This window comes from Tachyglossus aculeatus, chromosome 18, assembly GCF_015852505.1.
Source record: "Tachyglossus aculeatus isolate mTacAcu1 chromosome 18, mTacAcu1.pri, whole genome shotgun sequence".
Lineage (NCBI taxonomy): Eukaryota > Metazoa > Chordata > Mammalia > Monotremata > Tachyglossidae > Tachyglossus > Tachyglossus aculeatus.
This window is the reverse complement of record NC_052083.1, coordinates 26,460,115-26,482,208: the sequence shown is the minus strand read 5'-3', so window position 1 is coordinate 26,482,208 and position 22,094 is coordinate 26,460,115. Positions and strand designations below refer to the sequence as shown.

The window sequence follows — 22,094 nt, the reverse complement described above, 5'->3', positions numbered from 1 at the left end:
ACAAATACCATCATTATTATTGCTATTATTATTATTATTATGTGAGTTAGTGAAACTGGCGAGATCCCCAAAACCATCTAAGCTCAAAAGTTGAGACCACCAAGGCCTTAGGAGGAGTCCTAATGGAAGCTACAGCACAAAGTTACTATACTTAGGCCCCACGCTGCTTTACCCATTCATTCATTCATTCATTCATTCAATCGTATTTATTGAGCGCTTATTGTGTGCAGAGCACTGTACTAAGCGCTTGGGAAGTACAAGTTGGCAACATATAGAGACGGACCCTACCCAACAGTGGGCTCACAGTCTAGAAATGGGAGACAGACAACAAAACAAAACATATTAACAAAATAAAATAAATAGAATAAATATGTAGAAGTAAAATAAATAGAGTAATAAATATGTACAAACATATATACAGGTGCTGTGGGGAGGGGAAGGAGGTAAGGCGGCGGAGGGGGAGGAGGGGTAGAGGAAGAAGGGGGAGAGGAGGGAGGGGGTTCAGTCTGGGAAGGCCTCCTGGAGGAGGTGAGCTCTCAGTAGGGCTTTGAAGGCAGGAAGAGAGCTAGCTTGGCGGATGTGCAGAGGGAGGGCACTCCAGGCCAGGGGGAGGATGTGTGCAGGGGGTCGACGGCGGGACAGGCAAGAACGAGGCACGGTGAGGAGGTTAGTGGCAGAGGAGCAGAGGGTGCGGGCTGGGCTGGAGAAGGAGAGGTAGGAGGAGGCGAGGTGATGGAGAGCCTTGAAGCTGAGAGTGAGGAGTTTTTGCCTGATGCGTAGGTTGAATGGTAGCCACTGGAGATTTTTGAGGAGCGGAGTAACATGCCCAGAGCGTTTCTGCACAAAGACGATCCGGGCAGCAGCGTGAAGTGTAGACTGAAGTGGGGAGAGACAGGAGGATGGGAGATCAGAGAGGAGTCTGATACAGTAATCCAGTCGGGATAGGATGAGAGATTGAACGAGCAGGGTAGTGGTTTGGACGGAGAGGAAAGGGAGGATCTTGGCGATGTTGCGGAGGTGAGACCGGCAGGTTTTGGTGACGGATTGGATGTGAGGGGTGAACGAGAGAGCGGAGTCGAGGATGACACCAAGGTTGCAGGCTTGTGAGATGGGAAGGATGGTAGTGCCGTCAACAGTGATGGGAAAGTCAGGGAGAGGGCAGGGTTTGGGAGGGAAGATAAGGAGTTCAGTCTTGGACATGTTGAGTTTTAGATGGCGGGCAGACATCCAGATGGAGATGTCCTGAAGGCAGGAGGAGATACGAGCCTGGAGGGAGGGAGAGAGAGCAGGGGCAGAGATGTAGATTTGGGTGTCATCAGCGTAGAGATGATAGTTGAAGACGTGGGAGCGAATGAATTCACCAAGGGAGTGAGTGTAGATAGAGAACAGAAGGGGACCCAAGAACTTACCCAGAGTATCAATGTACAAAACCTTACCTTGGCTGCGCAGTGTTCCGAAATCTAACATTTCTGTTGAGGAATAAATCCCGGGGGCTTTGAAACAAAAACAGAAAAAACTGTTACCATCATGTTTAATCCTACCAAAGCAATACAGAACACATTTTAGGGGGGGTTAATATTAGCAGTTTTCCCCAAACCTGTCGTCACTTCCACCTCGACGGGAAGGATGATGAACTCGGTACTGTCTGAAGCGTTTGTTTTGATGCGGATGAAGGCTGTGTGATTGTCTGCTTCTCTGGAAGAAAAGCTGGCTCTCATCACTCCTTTTGTTTCGTAGGGTGGAATTTCCTACCGCCAACACACAGACACACAGTACACCACAGAATCACTGTTAATCCCGCAGCATGTTAAATGCCGGGTAACATCGTCAAGGCAAAAGGAATTGGATCAGTGGCAAATTCCCACAACAAAGAGTCAGATCTATGAATCCGCCCTGGTTTAGTGGTTTGGTCTGGAGAATAATCCGATTCGGGCCAGTTGGCACAGGGGACTCTGGTGGTGAGCCTGAGGCTGGAGGAAGTGGGTTGGGGAGAACGGATGGACACGATGACGACCAGGGATGCCAGCACTGATAACCTCGCCTTTAGGCCCAGCGCTCTTCCGGGTCACTGGTGTTCCACTTGCCACGAGGTTCCCTTACTCAATGGCATTTCAGCGCTGATTGTAAACTCGCTGCGGCCAGGGAACGTGGCCTCTGTTGTACTGGACTCTCCCCCAGAACCAATCAATCAATGGCATTTACTGAGTTCTTACTATGTGCAGAGTGCTATTCTAAGTGCTTGAGAAGAGTACAATCTAACAGAATTAATTATATTAACAATAATTGTGGTATTTGTTAAGTGCTCACTCTATGCCAAGCACTGTTCCAAGTTCTGGGGTAGACCCAAGCTAATCATGTTGGATACAGTCCCTGTCTCACATAAAAATAATGATGGTATTTGTTAAGCGCTTACTATGTGCCAAGCATTCTTCTAAGCACCAGGGTAGATACAAGGTAATCAGGTTGTCTCAGGTGGGGCTCACAGTCTTAATCCCCATTTTGCAGATGAGGTAACTGAGGCACAGAGAGGTTAAGTGAATGGCCCAAAGTCACACAGCTGATTAGTGGCAGAGCTGGGATTAGAACCCATGACCTCTGACTCCCAAGACCGTGCTCTTTCCACTAAGCCACGCCGCTTCTCAGTGGGCTCATACGGGGTTTACGGTACTGATTCCCATTTTACAGATGAAGTAACTGAAGCATAGAGAAATGAAGTGACTTGCCCAAGGACACACAGCAGGCACGTGGCAGAGACAGGATTAAAACCCATGTCCCCTGCCTCCCAGGCCTGGCCTCTTTCCACTAGTCATGCCGCTTCTCCCCTCAGTACAGTGCTCTGCACCCATTAAGCGTTTGCTAAGTAACCTCGGTTGATTGGTTTTGGGGGGAGAGTTCAATGCATCAGGGTGGGTAGACAGGTTCCTTGCCAACAAGGAGCTGCCACTGCTTCATGCCCTAGCTAGCTTGCCCCTCCCTCTGACCTGCAGCTGCCGGGTCTGGCCCTGTGAGCCCATTGTTGGGTAGGGACCCTCTCTATATGCTGCCAACTTGTACTTCCCAAGCACTTAGTGCAGTGCTCCGCACACAGTAAGCGCTCAATAAATACGACAATGAATGAATGAATGGCCCGCCACCCAAGTGCTTACTTGGGGCCGAACGCTGTACTGAGCGCCAACGGAATAACGGGAGAGACAACGGATGATGACGGCGATCCAAAAGACCCCTGGGCAGAAGTTATCCGTCTTTCCCCAGACGGGCAACGGCGCCCTTCGCCCCCAAGGAGCTGGCATCCCCGACCCACGCATCTTCCGCTGCCCGCTCTCAACGCCTGGCTTCTGATCACCGCCCTCTCCAGGAGACGAGGACTGCCGCTCACTCACCCAGAGTTTACTTGTGCCACTCTGCTGCCCCGTGGGGAGTTCTAGGTGAAGATCCCCTCCACTTGAGAACATTTCCACTACCTGAAGTGAGAGAAGACAAGAGGCCCTGCTGCAATCCGACACTCAAATCGCTCCAAGCTGAAAGATGCTTTGTCTGTTGGGTCCTGTTTTCACGGCCTCGCGGATGAACTAAAAGACTCATCAGAGTGGTAGTGGTGCCACGATAATACTAATGATCATCATCAAAATAATAGCGGTACCAAGCACCATTCTAAGTGCTGCAATAGATGCAAGGTTGAAGACGGTCCCTGTCCCACATGGGGCTCACAGTCTAAGTAGAAGGGAGACCAGCTCAAAATCCCTATTTTGACAATTGAGAAAGCTGAGGCCCAGAGAGAGGAGGTGACTTGCCCAAGATCATGCAGCAAGCAAATGGTAAAGCTGGGACTAGAGCCATGGTCCTCCGACTCCCAAGACCATGCTTTTTCCACTAGGCCTGGTTGCTTCTCAGGAGGGGGGAGGGGGGAGGGGGTGGGGGTGGGGGTGGTGGTAGTAGTAGTAGTGGTAGTAGTAGCAGTAGTATCTGTTAGGCGTTTACTATGTGCCAAGCACTGTTTTAAGCACTGGGGTAGATACAAGGTAATCAGGTTGTCCCACGTGGGGCTCACAGACTTCATCCCCATTATCCAGGTGAGGTAACTGAAGCATAGAGAAGTGAAGTGGCTTGCCCAAGATCACACAGCAGACAAGTGGCGGAGCTGGGATTAGAACCCACATCCTCCAACTCCCAAACCCGTGCTCTTTCCACTAAGCCACGAGACGAAGAGGCTAACCACAGAGAACATATATCCCATTCTCCACAAACTCCCCCGACAGGCCCCGAGAGACATACCTGTAGAGGTTCACTGTGAGGATTGTGTATATTTATGATAGGAGAAAAACTGCTATTTACAGGAACTCTGGCCCCAAGAAAAGGGCGCAGTCTATATGGGTTGGGAATTCCAACACCAAATACCTGTTTTTCGAAAGGAAAAAAATGGGGGGGGGGGATTTTAGTTATGTTTACAGCTCGCAGTTTCAATTCATCCCATGTCAAGAAGTAGACTGTACTGACTTTCAAAGGGAAATGTCTTATCTGCCCCTTTCGCCTGACACTGCCCTTGACATAGCTGCTCAGGGCTTTGTGGTTTACTTGAACTGCAAGATAAAACACTCTTTTCTTTCTCTCTCTCTCCCTCCCTCTTTCTCTCTTCCCCGTCCTGCAGAAGGCCATACCAACAAATCTCAAATTGACATGACGAAGCACACGGCTCCCCGCTAGGCAGTTTCGAAACCAGAATTCTGAATTGTGATTTGGTGCCAGCGCTTCTACCAGAATGGGCTTTTTGGGGGCACTTGGCACGTCGGGACCCCGAGGCCCGCCGACAAGGGACGGTCAAGCCTGGAGCCGTGGGTGGGTGAGATTCCATTCACCCACAGACTGCTCTTAGGGGGTTAGGCTTCGGATGCGGCTCGAGGCCTTGGGGCCACACGGGGAGCTGAAAATGCTGGGGAGGGTTAGATCGTTCATTTCCTTCATTTCTAACTAATTTCTACCTTCATTTCTAACTCCCAAGCGCTTAGTGTAGTGCTTTGCACACACTATGTGCTCAATAAATACGACTGAATGAATTTTGTTCACTGCTTGGTTTGACAACAGGATTCCCCATCACTGGGGGAAAAAAAAATACTCCCAGACCAATGTCCACGTGAAGAGGATGACTCCACCAACACAAGTATGGCTTAGGGCACTAGTATATTTTCATGTTTCCTTGCAACTCTAAAGAGGTGGAATAAATCTACTTGTGAGCCTGCTCAAAAACACACACAAACTTCTGCTTCTTCATCTCACCTGGTAAGTAAATATCCCATGATTAGATGTGTTAATAAATAGAGTGTTTTCTACATTCCCCACTACTCGGGCAAGGAAAACTACATCAAAGGACGTGTTTCCTCCTGGAGGAATTTTCTGAAAGAGAAAAAGAAAGCAGTGAAACTCTGTCACGCACACTCATCAAAATGCAGTTAGAGAATTAACAGCAATATTAACAGTAACAACTGTGGCATTTGTTAAGCACTTACCAAGTGTCGGAAACTGCACTATGCACTGGGTGGATACAGGCAAATTGGGTTGGACACAGTCCCTGTCCCTCATGGGGCTCCCAGTCTCAATCCCCATTTTCCAAATGATATTACTGCGGTCCAGAGAAATGAAGTGACTTATCCAGGGTCAGGCAGCAGACAAGTGGTGGAGCCGGGATTAGAACCCACGACCTTCTGACTCTCAGGCTCCGTGCTCTATCCACTGCTAGGGAGAGCTGTGTTTTAATCCAACCGGTAGGTGTGAAGCCATTTCTTCATGCCAAAGGCACTTTTGCAGGAAATTTTTCATCTTTTCAAACCACTGGGAAACCAAGGTCAAGAAGCACCCTACGAGGGTTGGAAGGTGGTTACTTGCCGTCAGGCCTGGCATCCAGAGACCCCGTTGCCGGTGGTTTGGAATGCTGCTGGCATCTCATATGCTCATAAGCCTAGCCTCTCTGCAGCTGCCAGATTATGTCCGCCCCACCCCGGCCCCCTTTTTTGATGCGCACTGGTAATTGCCAGGTGGGCATGAGAAATGACCTTTTATTAGCATCAGTCTTCTACGGTGAGAAGGTCATTTCAAGTTTGCTTCTAAGCCGAATGAGAAGCATTTAAGCTGGAGAAATAATGGTCATGTGTTGGAGTGGGGCCTGATGACAGCCACACTGGGTTAATACGGAATCCCAGGCTAGAGGTGGAAGGGCAGAGATACCATCTAGTTCAGCCTGTGGCTGCTGGGGCAGCAATCGCTAGCCAATTCAGCCTCTTAAAAACCTCCAGATCCGACACCATCCCTTGGCAGGAAGAAGACAAGACCTCAGTACCTCAGACAAGAAGTTCTTCTTATGCCCCACGAAAACTCTCCTGCTCAGACTAAATTTTACCCTTATTCTGGGACCTCGGAACAGCGGGCCTTTTTCTTTTCTAATGTATTTGTTAAGTGCTTACTAAGTATCAAGCTCTGTTCTAAAGCGCTGGGGTAGATACAAACTAATTAGGTCAGACACAATTCCCATTCCATATGGGGCTCACAGCCTAAATAGGAGGGAGAATGGGTTTTTTTTTTATTTTAATGGTATTTGTCAAGTGCTTACTATATGTCAAGCACTGTACTGAATACCAGGGTAGACACAGCACAGTCCTGAGAGTCAAAGGACCTGGGTTCTAATCCTAGCTCTGCCGACTGCTTGCTGTGTGACCTGGGGCAAGTCACTTACCTTTTCTGCGGCTCAGTTTCCTTAACTGTAAAATGGGGATCGATACCTGTTCCCTCTCCTGTTCTGACGTGGGACAGAGACTGTGTCTAACCTAATTAACTGGTATCTGCCCCGGCACTCAGAACAGTGCTTGACACACAATAAGCACTTATATGTAATAATGCTAATAATGATAATAAGAACAATAACACAAACTAATCAGGTTGGACAGAGTCCATGTCCCAAATGGGGCTTACAGTCTTAATCCCCATTTTACAGCTGAGGTAACTGAGGCACCAAGAAGCTGACTTGCCCAAGGTCACCCAGCAGACATGTGGCGGAGCCGGGATTAGAACCCAGGCCGTCTGACCCCTAGACCCGTGATCTTTCCACTAGACAACAATGCTTCTCTATCCTCCCCTTAAAAGTCCAGCAAAGCCACATAAGTTCCTCCTTAACCTTCTCTTCTCTAACACCTTCTCTCTCCCCCTAACTCTACATTCGTGTCCTTTATACTTTCCACAAAGGATCTATTTCTCACCCCTTTAATCATGCTTGTCATTTTGGAAGGAAAATGGTGACTAAAGACCTGATGATAGTTTATGATTTTTCTCCAGCCTTTTTAAAAGAAGTTCGAGCAAAAACGATTACAACACTTAGCCCTGGTCAGTGGATAATGGAAGGGCCTCCTTCCAAATCCTGCTTAGCATATTCTTTGTTTTAAAAAAAAATACATCAAAATACCACACTACTCAAATGGCAACTGCATTGCTGACATATTCAATTTGTAGTTAACCAGGTTCCCTTAGGCCATTTTTGTAATTCTTGTGCATAACCTTTCCCACTGTATAAGTTCCTGTATAAGTCTTTTATCTATTTGTGTAGGGTCAGAGAGAGAAGCAGTATGGCTCAATGAAAGAGCATGGGCTTGGGAGTCAGAGGTCATGAATTCAAATCTAGGCTCTGCCAACTGTCAGCTGTGTGACCTCGGGTAAGTCACTTAACTTCTCTGTGCCTCAGTTACCGCATCTGTAAATGGGGATTAAGACTGTGAGCCCCACATGGGACAAGCTGATCACCTTGTATCCTCCCCAGCGCTTAGAACACTGGTTTGCACATAGTAAGCACTTAACAAATGCTATCATTATTATTATTATTATTTTACCAAAGTGCTTGCTGACAGCCAATCTGGTGTCAACGGCACATTTTATGAGCGTACTGTCAATTTCTTCATTCAGGTCCTCAATAAAGCTTGATGTTTTGCTCCCCTGCTTTATGTGGGAGGCACAGCAATAATAATAATAATAGTATTTGTTAAGTGCTATGTGCCAGGCACTGTACTGAGCGCTGGGGAGGATTTAAGCAAATTGGGTTGGACACAGTCCCTGTCCCATGTGGGGCTCACAATCCAACTCCCCATTTGACAGATGAGTAACTGAGGCCCAGAGAAGCAAAGCAGCTTGCCCAAGGTCACCCAGCAGACAAGTGGCAGAACTGGGATTAGAACCCATGACCTTCTGAGTCCCAGGCCCGGGCTCTATCCACTACACCATGCTGCTGTACTCTCCCAAGGGCTTAGTACAGAGCTCGGCACACCTCAATAAATACCACTGACTGACTAGAGAGTGAGAAGGCCTGTCGGCCCTGGAGACCCCGTATGAAGCTAAGTCAATAACAGCAGAATTAAGTCAGGGTGAGTCATATTAACCACCCCATGCCTTGAAGACCTCTAGGGTAAGTAGTTATTCTGGAATGGAAGATGGGCTTTTCTATCCCACGTTGTGTTTGCTGGGGCTCTTGGGAGCCTGACGGAATATCTGCCCACTTGTCTGCTGTGTGACCTGGGACAAGTTACTTCTCTTCCCTCGGCCTCAGTTACTTCATCTGGAAAATGGGGACTGAGATTGAGAGCCCTACACGGGAAAGGGATGGTGTCCGAATCAATTTGCTTGTATCTTCCACAGTGCCTTATACAGTGTCAGGCACATAGTAAGCACTTTTACGCCCTCATTAATATTATTACTTGATTGGACTTTTCCTCTGCTCCCTCTCCCCTCCCCATCGCCCCTACACACTCTCTTTGCTATACCACCCCCCAACCCCACAGCACTTGTGTATATATGTATATATTTATAATTATAATTCTATTTATTTTTATTGATGGTATACATCTATAATTCTATATATTTATAATGATTCATTCATTCATTCAATCGTATTTATTGAGCATTTACTGTGTGCAGAGCACTGTACTAAGCGCTGGGAAGTACAAGTCGGCAACATATAGAGACGGTCCCTACCCAACAATGGGCTCACAGTCTAAAAGAGGGAGACAGGCAACAAAACAAAACATGTGGACAGGTGTCAAGATGGTACTGATGCCTGTTTACTTGTTTTGATGTCTGTCTCTCCCCTTCTAGACCGTGAACCCGCTGTGGGCAAGGACTGTCTCTGTTGCTGAACTGTACTTCCCAAGCGCTTGCTACAATGCTCTGCACACAGTAAGCGCTCAATAAATACAAAAATGAATGAACGAATAATATGACAAGGAAATACCGCCAAGTTCGGTTTGAGGCAAAGGATTCCAGTTAAGAGCTATTTGTGGTAAAGAAAAGGAAAAAAAAGGATATTACACGTAGGTGTAGTGGCTCTTGCAATAGAGTGAGCTACTAAAATTGTTTTGTAATAAGCAGATCAACATAAGATATGTGAAACCAAGGTGAGACGCCACAGCTGTAGAGCTCATTGTGGGCTGGGAATGTGTCTGTTTATTGTTATAATGTACTCTCCCAAGCGCTTAGTACAGTACTCTGCACGCAATAAACACTCAATGAATACCACTGATTGAATATTTCAGGGCTGGAAGGTGCCCTCAATCCTGTTCCAGTTCGACCTATTCAAAAAGTGCAATGTTTTCATAAAGAAATGAAAATGCTTTACAACAGATCACAGAATTACTCACCCTTGGGAAGAGGCAAGAAGAAAATAAAATTTAAAAAAGGCTATAAAATTCACCACAGTTCAGCCAGACAATTTTAAAGAAACAAACAGCACAAATCTACCAAGAAAACCACGCTACTACGGTTTCAAGAGTCAGAAGAAAGTCATTTCTAGAGCAACTCACCCTATTTTGAAAAAATGATGCGTGAAAATGGGATGTTGTCGCAGATATTGATATTAAAGTAATAGTTTCTTCTGAACTAGGATTATGAAGGTAAACTTTTTCCATTTTTGGCATCCCAACTGGCCTGTGGAAAGAGACGTGGGGAAATGTAACAAGTCCTTCCAAAACAGGTTACACAGCAATTGTGATAAATAACAGTATTTAGACTTAATACCATTCCATAGCTGGGATCTACCCTTCCTCAAACACTCTGCGTCTCACAAATTCATGCCCTCCTGAGTTAGTCTTTCTGGATCACATTCCCTCGCACCTATGCCAACTTGTGCTTCACTGCCAGGCTCTCAATTTTTGTGGTTTGGTGTCTGACTTTCACGATTGGTTTGGTTGCGGGTCTACTCGAGTGCCATTTCGGTGGAGCTGGTGTAAAAGGCAAAATGGACACGGACTTCCTTGTGCTCCAGGAAGATACAGTTCTCAAGGGAAGCAGCAAGGCCTGGTGGATAAAGCACGTGCCTGGGAGTCAGAAGGACCTGGGTTCTAATCTCAGCTCTGCCACTTGTCTGCTGTGTGACCTTGGGCAAGTCACTTCACTTCTTCGGGCCTCAATTCCCTCATCTGTAAAAGGGGGATTAAGACTGTGAGCCCAATGTGGGACAGGGACTGTACCCAACCCAATTATCTTGTATCTACCCCAGCAATTAGTACAGTGTAGGGGTAAGGCTTCACAAATACCACAATTTATCCTTATCTTTATTATTGTTATTGTTAGGTATGGTTTCCTGTAAATTTACTTGTTATTAGGATTTGTTCTAGAACCTCCAGAAAAGTAATATGGAATGTTTATACCTATGCTGTAATAAGTATTAAGACTGGAGGAATTCAAAGTCTATCACAATATTAAATGAGGCATTGCAATACGATAATGAATCTTTGCGGAAGTCTGCAGAAATGGACGTCTGGCCCAATGTGATCGTGCTTTCTTCAACTTTGGGGAAGAATTTATCAAACAGGTCACACAGAGGCATCCTTCTCTTCCTAAAAGCAGACTAACACCTCTCCTCAACACCTCTGGGCCCCACCAGGGCCTTGGCTGATTATATATAACAATAATAATAATAATAATAACAATTACTATGGTATTTCTTAAGCGCTTACTATGGGCCATGCACTGTTCTATGCACTGTGGTAGATACAAGGTAATTGGGTTGTCCCATGTGGGGCTCATAGTCTTAATTCCTATTTTACAGATAAGGTAACAGGCACAGAGACGTTAAGTGGCTTGCCGAAGGTCATACAGCAGATAAGTGGCAGAGCAGGCATTAGAACCCATGTCCTCTGACTTCCAAGCCCCGGCTCTTTCTACTAACCCATGCTGCTTCCCCGCTGCTTCATTATTATGATACTTGTTAAACACTTATTACGTGCCAACCACTGGGGTAGATAATCTATGCTGCAAACTGCTATATTGTTATATTCTACTCTCCCAAGCACTTAGTAAAGTGCTCTGCACATAGTAAGCACTCAATAAATAAGATTGATTGATTGAATCAGGTGGGACAGAGTTTCTGTCCCACATAGGGCTCACAGTGTAAGTAGGAGGGAGTAGGATTGATTCCCATTTTACAGACAGGGTAACTGGCACAGAAAAATTAAGTGACTTGCCCACAGTCACAAGGCAGACACGTAGCAGAGCCAGGATTAGAACCCAGGCCCATGCTCTTTCCACTAGGCCAAGCGGCTTCTCTCCTCTGATCATCTTGTAAATCAATCTGTTCTCTTAAAAACTGAGGCAGGACTTGAGATTTAATCTGTCAGGAGGAAACCCGTAGCTTCCTCTGTGCTGGCATTTTGCAATGAGGCGGTGGATTGCCAAAATTCAGTAAGGTCCTCAGATGGCGACTCCCCTGAAGGCCTGTGCGAAATGACTCACTGCCCTCTGCATAATTCATTTTGAAGATACATCTCCCGTTCAACTGCTCCTTTGGTTATGTACTCAGAAGACAGGCATTAAAATTAAGTTCTACCTCCAAGCTCTGAAAAGGTGATTTTCACAATCAGATGTTTGGTGCCTTTGGAGGAAGCACTATTGCTGTTTTTGAGCAATAACCTCAAATTTTGACTTGTGTGTCCAAATAAACGGGCCTCCACTGCTCTTGGGGGAGTTCTAAAGTTTAGTCAAAGAACATATAGAACATAAAGATCATGTGAAGACAGAAAAGCATTCATTAAAAAAAAAATAAACTTACTGTTCATGGAAGTCCAACATTGGGGGTTCAAACCGGATGGGTCGGCAATTTCCCCGATATAGGGATACACTGTAACGGGAAGAATAGGAGAGAAAAGAGCAATGAACCATCCCGAAAGAGACATGTTTCCTGCTTCATTCTCCATTTAATATGGATGGCCTGGGATGAGCCTCTACTAGATGCTTATCGTCTTATCTTCTTTATCTTCCCAACCAAACCCTGTCCTCCTCCCCGTGCCCCCGCTGCCCCTCACCGTACCTCGTTCTCGCCTGTCCCGCCGTCGACCCCCGGCCCACGTCATCCCACGGGCCTGGAATGCCCTCCCTCTGCCCATCCGCCAAGCTAGCTCTCTTCCTCCCTTCAAGGCCCAACTGAGAGCTCACCTCCTCCAGGAGGCCTTCCCAGACTGAGCCCCTTCCTTCCTCTCTCCCTCGTCCCCCTCTCCATCCCCCCATCTTGCCTCCTTCCCTTCCCCACAGCACCTGTATATATGTATATATGTTTGTACATATTTATTACTCTTTTATTTATTTATTTTACTTGTACATATCTATTCTATTTATTTTATTTTGTTGGTATGTTTGGTTTTGTTCTCTGGCTCCCCCTTTTAGACTGTGAGCCCACTGTTGGGTAGGGACTGTCTCTATATGTTGCCAACCTGTACTTCCCAAGCGCTTAGTACAGTGCTCTGCACACAGTAAGCGCTCAATAAATACGATTGATGATGATGGAGAGCCTTGAAGCCCAGGGTGAGGAGTTTCTGCCTGATGCGCGAGCACCCCCATAGACGCCCCCTGCTACCAACCCCCCCCCCACAACTTAAGCAACCTTCCTTATAGTGCCCCCCAACCCCCCTTCCTGGTCCGGTCCTGACTGACTCTCCCCCCCCCACCCCCGCCACCCCGGGAAAAAGGCCCTTGTCATCACCAAGTTACATTAAGGACAACCTCATTCGCACCTACTCAGCCCTCCTGTCCCTCCATCGACCCCTGGCCCACGTCCTCCCTGGGGCCTGGAATGCCCTCCCTCTGCCCATCCACCAAGCTAGCTCTCTTCCTCCCTTCAAGGCCCTACTGAGAGCTCATCTCCTCCAGGAGGCCTTCCCAGACTGAGCCCCTTCCTTCCTCTCCCCCTCGTCCCCCTCTCCATCTCCCCATCTTACCTCCTTCCCTTCCCCACAGCACCTGTATATATGTTTGTACATATTTATTACTCTATTTTACTTGTACATATCTATTCTATTTATTTTATTTTGTTAGTATGTTTGGTTTTGTTCTCTGTCTCCCCCTTTTAGACTGTGAGCCCACTGTTGGGTAGGGACTGTCTCTATATGTTTCCAATTTGTACTTCCCAAGCGCTTAGTACAGTGCTCTGCACATAGTAAGCGCTCAATAAATACGATTGATGATGATGATGATGAGTAACAGGAGAGATGCAGAGATGCACCTCCTCCAGCAGGCCCTCCCAGACTGAGACTCTTCCTTCCTCTCCCCCTCGTCCCCCTCTCCATCTCCCGCATCTTACCTCCTTCCCTTCTCCACAGCACCTGTATATATGTATATATGTTTGTACATATTTATTACTCTATTTACTTATTTATTTATTTTACTTGGACCTATCTATTCTATTTATTTTATTTTGTTAGTATGTTTGGTTTTGTTCCCTCCCTCCCCCTTCTAGACTGTGAGCCCACTGTTGGGTAGGGACTGTCTCTATATGTTGCCAGCTTGTACTTCCCAAGCGTCTAGTACAGTGCTCTGCACACAGTAAGCGCTCAATACGATTGATTGATTGCCCCGATTTTCCCATCACTGTAGATGGCGCCATCATCCTTCCCATCTCACAAGCCCATAACCTTGGCACTATCCTTGACTCCTCTCTCTCTTTCAGCCCACATACTAAGCGCTCGGAAGAGTACAATACAATAGAGTTGGTAGACACGCTCCCTGCTCACAAAGATTTTACGGCCTTAGGGAGAGACATTAAAATAATAAATTATAGGTTCTGATTCCATGCTTTCCCAGTGGTTCTGTAAGCCAATTCAGCTTCTGGCATACAGGAACTTGGATGATAATAATAACGATGATGGTATTTGTTAAGCGCTTACTATGTGCCAAGCACTGTGATAGTTAAGTTTACTCTGAACTTCCCAGAGTTGCTGTTTATGTACCCATTGATGGGGTAGATAATGCATTCAAGCCTAACTTCCTTTAGAGCCAGGTTGAACTGATTATCTTGTTTTGGCCAAGATAATCCTGGGCTACTTCCTACACAGATGCACAATTGAGAAGTGACCTAGTGAAAACAGCATGGACTTGGGAGTCAGATGACCTAGGTTCTAATCCTGCCTTCACCACCTGTCTGCTGTGTGATCTTGGGAAGGTCACTTAACTTCTCTGCAAAATGGGGTTTTCAATTCCTGCTCCCCCTCCTATTTAGACTGTGAGCCCCTTGTGTCAAGCTTAGGACTGTGCTTGCCACACAGTAAGTGCTGAAATACAGCAATTATTATTATACAATTGAACCAGAATTTGCACTTTCCAGATGAGCTTCCCATATGCCTTTCCACTGAGCCGCTAGGATTCTTGTTTCTTGTAAAAACTTTGGACTGGAGTACGCTCAATCCAGGATCCCATTCGGTTCCCGGAATTCTGGGATTCAGGGGCATTCCATAATGCCCAGAGAAGCAGAGTGGCTTAGCGGAAAGAGCACGGGCTTGGGAGTCAGAGGTCGTGGGTTCTAATCCCAGCTCCGCCGCCTGTCAGCTGTGTGACTTTGGGCAAGTCACTTCACTTCTCTGTGCCTCAGGGACTTCATCTGTAAAATGGGGATAAAGACTGTGAGCCCCACGTGGGACAACCTGATTACCTAGCATCTACCCCAGCGCTTAGACCAGTGCTTGGCACAGAGAAGTGAAGTGGCTTGCCCAAGGTCACACAGCAGACAAGTGGCAGAGCTGGGGTTAGAACCCACTAAGCCATGCTGCTTTTCTGTGGTGTGAGTGTGTGTTGTACCTCTGCGTTGTGTTGTGTGCGAGTGCCCCTGTGTCGGGGAGTGAAGGCAGATTTGTCTCTGAGGCAGGACAGGGTGGGAGTTGCAGGAAGAGAGGAAAGGTCTGCCTCTCCTCAGGTCAATCAATCAATCGTATTTCCTGAGCGCTTACTGTGTGCAGAGCACTGTACTAAGCGCTTGGAAAGTACAAGTTGGCAACATATAGAGACGGTCCCTACCCAACAGTGGGCTCAAGGTCTTCCAGCACAGAATCCTATTGCTGTCCTGAACTCTCCCAAGCACTTAGTACAGTGCGCTCTGCCCACAGTAACTGCACAATACAATTGAATGAACGAACGCTTGGTATCGTCCTCCCAGAGATCCCGAGGTACCCAGCGATGGACGCCTGAATGCTCAAGAGACCAAAGCAGAGTTAGTTCTGTCGGACTTCTCCACCCTTCTGAACATGGCCTGAATCCAGTACTGCCTTCTTCCTCTTCAAAAAGGAAAAGAGCGGCAACACAGTGTGTTGGAATTCAAGGATACACATGTCAAGACTGCTCTTAACTTCCCTGGCCACCAAGAATGGCACAATTTGTGTTTCTCCCTTCTCAAAGTCACTTTCCTCCCAGTTTAAGGTCCAACTAATCATTGATCAACTAATAATAATAGTAATTGTGGTATCTGTTAAGTGCTTACTATGTACCGGGCACTGTTCTAAGAGCTAGGGTAGATACAAGTTATATCAGGTTGGACACAGTCCCTGTCCCACATGGGGCTCACACTCTTAACCCCCATTTTCCAGATGAGGGAATTGAGGCCCAGAGAAGTGAAGTGACTTACCCAAGATCACAAAGCAGATCGGTGGCAGAGCCGGGATTCCCACGTCAATCAATCAATCGTATTTATTGAGCACTTACTGTGTGCAGAGCACTGTACTAAGTGCTTGGGAAGTACAAGTTGGCAACATATAGAGACGGTCCCTACCCAACAGTGGGCTCACAGTCTAGAAGGGGGAGACAGAGAACAAAACCAAACATATTAACAAAATAAAATAAATAGAATAGATATGTACAAGTAAAATAAATACAGTAATAAATATGTACAATCATATATACATATATACAGGTGCTGTGGGGAAGGGAAGGAGGCAAGATGAGGGGGATGGAGAGGCGGACAAGGGGGAGAGGAAGGAGGGGGCTCAGTCTGGGAAGGCCTCCTGACTTCTGATGTCCTTCTGACTCTCAGGCCCGTGCTCTATCCACTAAGCCACACTGCTTCTTAAAGGCCTAAGGCATCTAGCAGCTGAAGACAAATGCCTAATGTGCACTGGTCCAAAATGGGTCGCCTCCCAAATGTTTATGGAAGCGCCCTTGCTTGACATTGCTTCACCCTGCCACAAGCATTTCATCCACTCCTCATGTTTTACGCTTTCCACAATTCAACTCCCCAAAATGCTCCTGTTTGGCAAGCGTACCATCCTCCAGTTATCACCCCATGTATCTCCTACCATTTAATAATAGTAATAATGGCATTTATTAAGCACTTACTCTGTGCCAAGCACTGTTCTCCTGAGAGAGTTGTTCACAACTGCTGTGTTCACTTCTCCTCTAACTCTTAGATCCCTCCAGTCTGGCTTCCGCCCCCTTCACTCCACAGAAACAGCCCTCTCTAAGGTAATTAATGACCTTCTTCTCACCCACTCTGACTCCCACCTAATCTTCCTATACCGCTCAGCCACCTTTGATGCTGTAGACCACCGCTTTCTTCTTGGAACTTTATCTAACCTTGGAGTCATTGACCCTCTCCTCTCTTGGTTCTTCTCCTGACTGCTCCTTTTCAATCTCTTTCAGTGACTCCTCCTCTGCCTCCCACCCTGTGACAGCAGGGGTCTCTCAAGGCTCAGCTCTAGGTCCCCTTCTATTCTCCCTCTCCACCCATTCCCTTGGAGAACTCTTCGGCTCCCATGGCTTCAATTACCATCTCTCTGCAGATGATTCCCAAATCTACATTTCCAGCCCTGATTTCCGTCTTTCCTTGCAATCTTACAATACCTCCTGCCTTCAGGACATCTCTACCTGAATGTCCTGCGGACACTTCAAATTAAACAGAGCCAAAACTGAACTTATCTTCCCACCCAGACCCCATCCTCCCCTGTCTTTCTTATCACTGTAAACACCACGACTATATTCCCTAACTCGAGCACTGTATTAAGTGCTTGGAAAGTACAATTCAGCAACAGACAGAGACAATCCCTCCCCAACAACGGGCTCACAGTCCAGAAGTGGGGGAGACAGACAACAAAACAAGTAGACAGGCATCAAACACACATTGATATGAATAGATTCACTTCTCTCATTCCACCCACATATTCAGTATGTGACCAAATCCTGTCGGCTCTACCTTCACAACGCCACTAAAATCCGTCTTTTCCTCTCCATCCCATCAGCTATCCTGTTGATCCGAGCACATACCCTAGCCTGCCTTGATTACCACATCAGCCTCCTCGCTGACCTCCCGGCCTCCCGTCTCTCCCCACTCCAATCCATACATCACTCTGCTGCACAGATCATTTATTAACCAAGACGTTCAGTCCATGCATCCCCACTCAAGAACCTCCAATGGCTGCCCATCTCTGCATCAGAAACTCCTTACTACTGACTTTAATGCAGTTTGTCCCTTCCTACCTCACCTTACTATTCTCCTACTACAGCCCACGCACACGCTCCATTCCCCTAGTGCCATCTTACTCACTGTGCCCCGATCTTGTCTGTCTCGCTGCCGAGACAGATCTCTACCCCATGTCCTCCCCTTAGCCTGGAAGTCCCTCCTCCGCCAAATATGGCACACCACCATTCTCTCACTATTTTCAAATCAATCAATCAATCAATCGTATTTATTGAGCGCTTACTGTGTGCAGAGCACTGTATTAAGCGCTTGGGAAGTACAAGTCGGCAACATATAGACGGTCCCTACCCAGCCTTATTAAGGTTCCCGTCTCCTCCAAGTGGCCTTTGCCAATTAAGCCCTCTTTTCCCTGGTTCACTCTCTCTTCTGCATCAGCTTTGCACTTTGATCTGTGACCCGTAGACATCTGAAATTTGCCCCACCCCAAACCCTGCAGCACTTGTGTACATATCTTTAAATTATATATTATAAATTACTTATTTAGTCACGTGAATGTCCATCTCTCTCTCTCTAGACTATAAACTTGCTATGGGCAGGGAACGTATCTGCTAATTGTTATACTGAACTCTCTCAAGCACTTAGTACAGTGCTCTATACATAGCAAGTGTTCAATAAATACCACTGATTGAGGTGGGGGGGGGGCAAGGTGATTGAGTGCTTCAAAGCAGATGGTAAGAAGTTTCTGTTAGCTGTGGAGGTGGATTAGCTGCAGAGGTGGATAGGCAAACACTGGAGGTTCTTGAGGAGTAGGGAAACATGGACTGAATTTTTTTGTAGAAAAATGATCCAGGCAGCAGAGTGAAGTATGGACTGGAGTGGGGAGAGGCAGGGAGGTCAGCAAGGAGACTGATATAGTAATTCAAGGATTGGGGAGGACACAAGCAAATGGGATTGGGCACAGCCCTTATCCTACGCAGGGTTCCCAGTCTTAATCCCCATTTTCCAGATGAGGTAACTGAGGTCCAGAGAAGTGAAGTGACTTTCCCAAGGTCACGCAGCAGACAAGTGGCTGACTGTGAGCACCTTGTGGGATCTGATCATCTTGTACCTACCCTGGCATTTAGTACAGTGTTTGGCACATAGTAAGCACTTAACAACAAGCACGGTTATCATAAAAATACACAGTGGCATGTACAATCGTGATGAATCAGTGAACTGTATTTTTCGAGCACTTACTGTGTGCACGGCACTATACTAAGCCCTTGGGAGAGTACAATACAGAGTTGGTCGATGTGTTCCCTGCCCACTAGTAGTTTACAATCCAGAGGCGGAAACAAGATGAAGATAAATTACAGCTATCTTAAATTACAGCTTAATGATTAAATTACAGATGCATACATAAGTTACTGATGCATAAATAAGTTACGGTTGAATAATTAAGTTACGGTTGCATAAGTTACGGGTGTATAAGTTACGGATTTATAAGTAAGTTACAGATGTGTAAATAAGTTATGGATGTGTAAGTTATGGATGTATAAATAAGGTATTATTATTATCAACTGCCATAGACTCATTTCCAATTCATAGCAACTCTACGGATATACTTTCTCCAGAATATCCTGTCTTCTGCCATAATCTGTAACCTTGCTAACGATTCTTCTGTTATTGTTGTTATGGTTTCTATCCATCTAGCTGCTGGTCTGCCTCTTCCATGTTTTCCCTGGACTTTTCCTAGCATTAATGTCTCGTCCAGAGAATTGGCCCTCTTGATTACGTGTCCAAAATACGTTAATCTAAATCGAGTCATGTGGCCTTTCTAAAGACCCCTCTTTGGCTAAATTTGCTCCAAAATCCATCTGTGAGCCCACTGCTGGGTACGGATTGTCTCTATATGTTGCCGAACTGCACTTTCCAAGCTCTCAGTACAGTGCTCTGCACACAGTAAGCACTCAATAAATAAAATGGAATGAATGAGTTTGTTTTTTGGGCTGTCCGTGGTATTCGCAAAAGCCTTCTCCAACACATTTCAACAGAACCAGATGCTCTTTCTATCCTGCTTTTTCCACCATCCAGCTTTCGGATCCACATACTGTCACTGGAAACACCACAGAATTGACAATTTGCATTTTTGTGGCAATTGTTACATCAGCCCAGTTCACATTACGAATGTATAAGTAAGTTGCAGATGTATAAGTTACGGATGTATGAGTAGAGTTACGGGTATGTAAGTTACGGATGTATAAAGAAGTTACAGATATACGAGACAGCCTCTTGGAAGGTAAAGAGCCTCAAACCTGTGGCTATGCCCAATTCCTGTCCCATGTGTGACGTTGGCTGCAGCAGGAAAAAAATAAAAGTAAAAAGCCCTCCCTCCCCCCAATTCACCCCTCCCCGCTGGCACCACCACTCAGAAAGAGAGGAGTATGGCTCAGCAGCCACCGAAACGATTGCAGCAACAGACGCAAACCCAATACTTACCTTTTCTGTTGATATGAACCGAGCCCAATGGGTGCATCAGTCTGGAAAAGCAAAAGAAAAACAGTATAAACCATACGAAGGACTTTTAAATGCTCGAAATTAGTCTCGGTAGCGATCCTAAATGGTCTCGGACCGTGGGTTTTCCATGTCACATCCACGTAAACTCGGTTACCTCATCTGTAAAACGGGAATTAAGACTCGGAGCTGGGTGGGGGACAGGGACTGTGACCAACCCCATTAGCTTTTCTTGAAAATGGTATTCATTCAGTGCTACTTGCCAGGCTCTCTACTAAGTGCTGGAGTAGATGCAAGCTAATTGGGATGGACAAGGTCCCTATCCCAGGTGGGGCACACGGTCTTAACCCCCACCGTACAGATGAGGTAACAGAGAAGTGAAGTAACTTGCCCAAGGTCATACAGCAGACAAGTGGCCGAACTAAGATTAGAATCTTCTGACTCTCAGGCCCATCTAACCACTACACCATGCTGCTTCTCAACCTTGTATTCATCCATTCAATCTATCAATCGCATTTATGGAGCACCTGCTGTGTGCAGAGCACTGTACTAAGCGCTTGGGAACGTACAACACAGCAATAAACAGACACATTCCCTGCCCACAGTGAGCTTACAGTCTAGAGGAGGGGAGCCAGACATTAATACAAATAAATGACAGACATGCTGTGGGGCTGGGAGGGGGGAAGGGAAGGGTAGTAGACCCCCGGGGATACACACGCGGCAAGATGATATAGAAACAACACTGCTCAGTGGAAAGAGCCTGGGCCTGGGACTCAGAAAGACCTGGGTTCTAATCCTGGCACCGCCACTATCTGCTGTGTGACCTTGGGCAAGTCACTTCACTCCTCTCCGACTCAGTTACCTCATCGGCCAAATGGGGATTAAGACTGCGAGCTCCATGTGGGGCAGGGACTTTGTCCTACTCGATTTGCATGTATCCACCCCAGCGCTTAGTACAGTGCCTGGAACATAGTAAGAGCTTAAAAAAATACCACATGTATTATTATTTCAAGACAAACAAAACTAAGAGGCAAGGACAGACACATACAAAAGACCAAAGTAGCAGAATATTGGTGCTGGAGGAGGAGAGTTCCAAGCCCCTGAAGGCAATAACGTACTCCACTACAAGCATGGCATACTGGATAGAGCCCAGGCCTGGGAGTCAGAAGGTCATGGGTTCCAATCCCAGCTCCACCCCTTGTCTGCTGTGTGGCCTTGGGCAAGGCACTTCAGTCCTCCGTGCCTCAGTTACCTCATCTATAAAATGGGGATTGAGACTGGGCCCCACGTGGGACAGGGACTGCATCCAACTCCACCTGCTTGAATCCACCCTAGCGCTTAGTACAGTGCCTGGCACATAGTAAGTGCTTAACAAATACTACAATTATTATTATTATTATTAATTACTACCACAAAGCCATTGAGTTTCTAGGAGGAGAGAGTCAAAGGAGCAGAAATGTTCAAGAGGACGATGAGGGTTAGAGAACCTCAAAAATCCAGCTGAGCGAGCTCTCGACGGGGTGAAGGAGGAGAAATCCAATCTTCCCGGCATCGAGGAGAGACTCGGGGGATGCAAGCGCTTAGTACAGTGTTCTGCACACAGTAAGTGCTCAATAAATACAACTGAATGAATGCAAGGAAGGAAGGCCATCTGGCCCAATACGCAAGCTTGGCCAGGAAGAAGAGCGGGAAGGTGGGGTGATAACTGAAAGGCGGATACGGCGAGGTAAGACTTTGGACGGGGAGAACTCTCAGGACCAAAACAGGCGAGGACAGTGGGAGCGGAGAAGGGTCTGTGAACCCCACGTGGGACAGGGGTTGAGTCCAACCCAACCTGCTTGTATCCACCCCAGAACTTAGTACGGTGTGTGCCACATAGTAGATGCTTAGTAGATACCACCATTATCACCAT

At 46.7% G+C, this 22,094-nt stretch overlaps 1 protein-coding gene across 1 annotated transcript in view; it reads right to left on the bottom strand.

The window, feature by feature from the left end:
• TMEM131 (transmembrane protein 131) overlaps nucleotides 1–22,094 on the bottom strand; it is a 105,011-nt gene that overhangs the window by 61,123 nt on the left and 21,794 nt on the right. The window contains exons 4-11 of the mRNA XM_038760122.1: nucleotides 20,168–20,208; nucleotides 12,071–12,139; nucleotides 9,825–9,948; nucleotides 5,272–5,388; nucleotides 4,273–4,395; nucleotides 3,381–3,461; nucleotides 1,598–1,748; nucleotides 1,437–1,493 (exon numbers count right to left, since the gene is read on the bottom strand). Of these exons, the coding sequence (XP_038616050.1) occupies nucleotides 1,437–1,493; nucleotides 1,598–1,748; nucleotides 3,381–3,461; nucleotides 4,273–4,395; nucleotides 5,272–5,388; nucleotides 9,825–9,948; nucleotides 12,071–12,139; nucleotides 20,168–20,208 (763 nt within the window). The remainder of the gene's footprint in view (nucleotides 1–1,436; nucleotides 1,494–1,597; nucleotides 1,749–3,380; nucleotides 3,462–4,272; nucleotides 4,396–5,271; nucleotides 5,389–9,824; nucleotides 9,949–12,070; nucleotides 12,140–20,167; nucleotides 20,209–22,094) is intronic.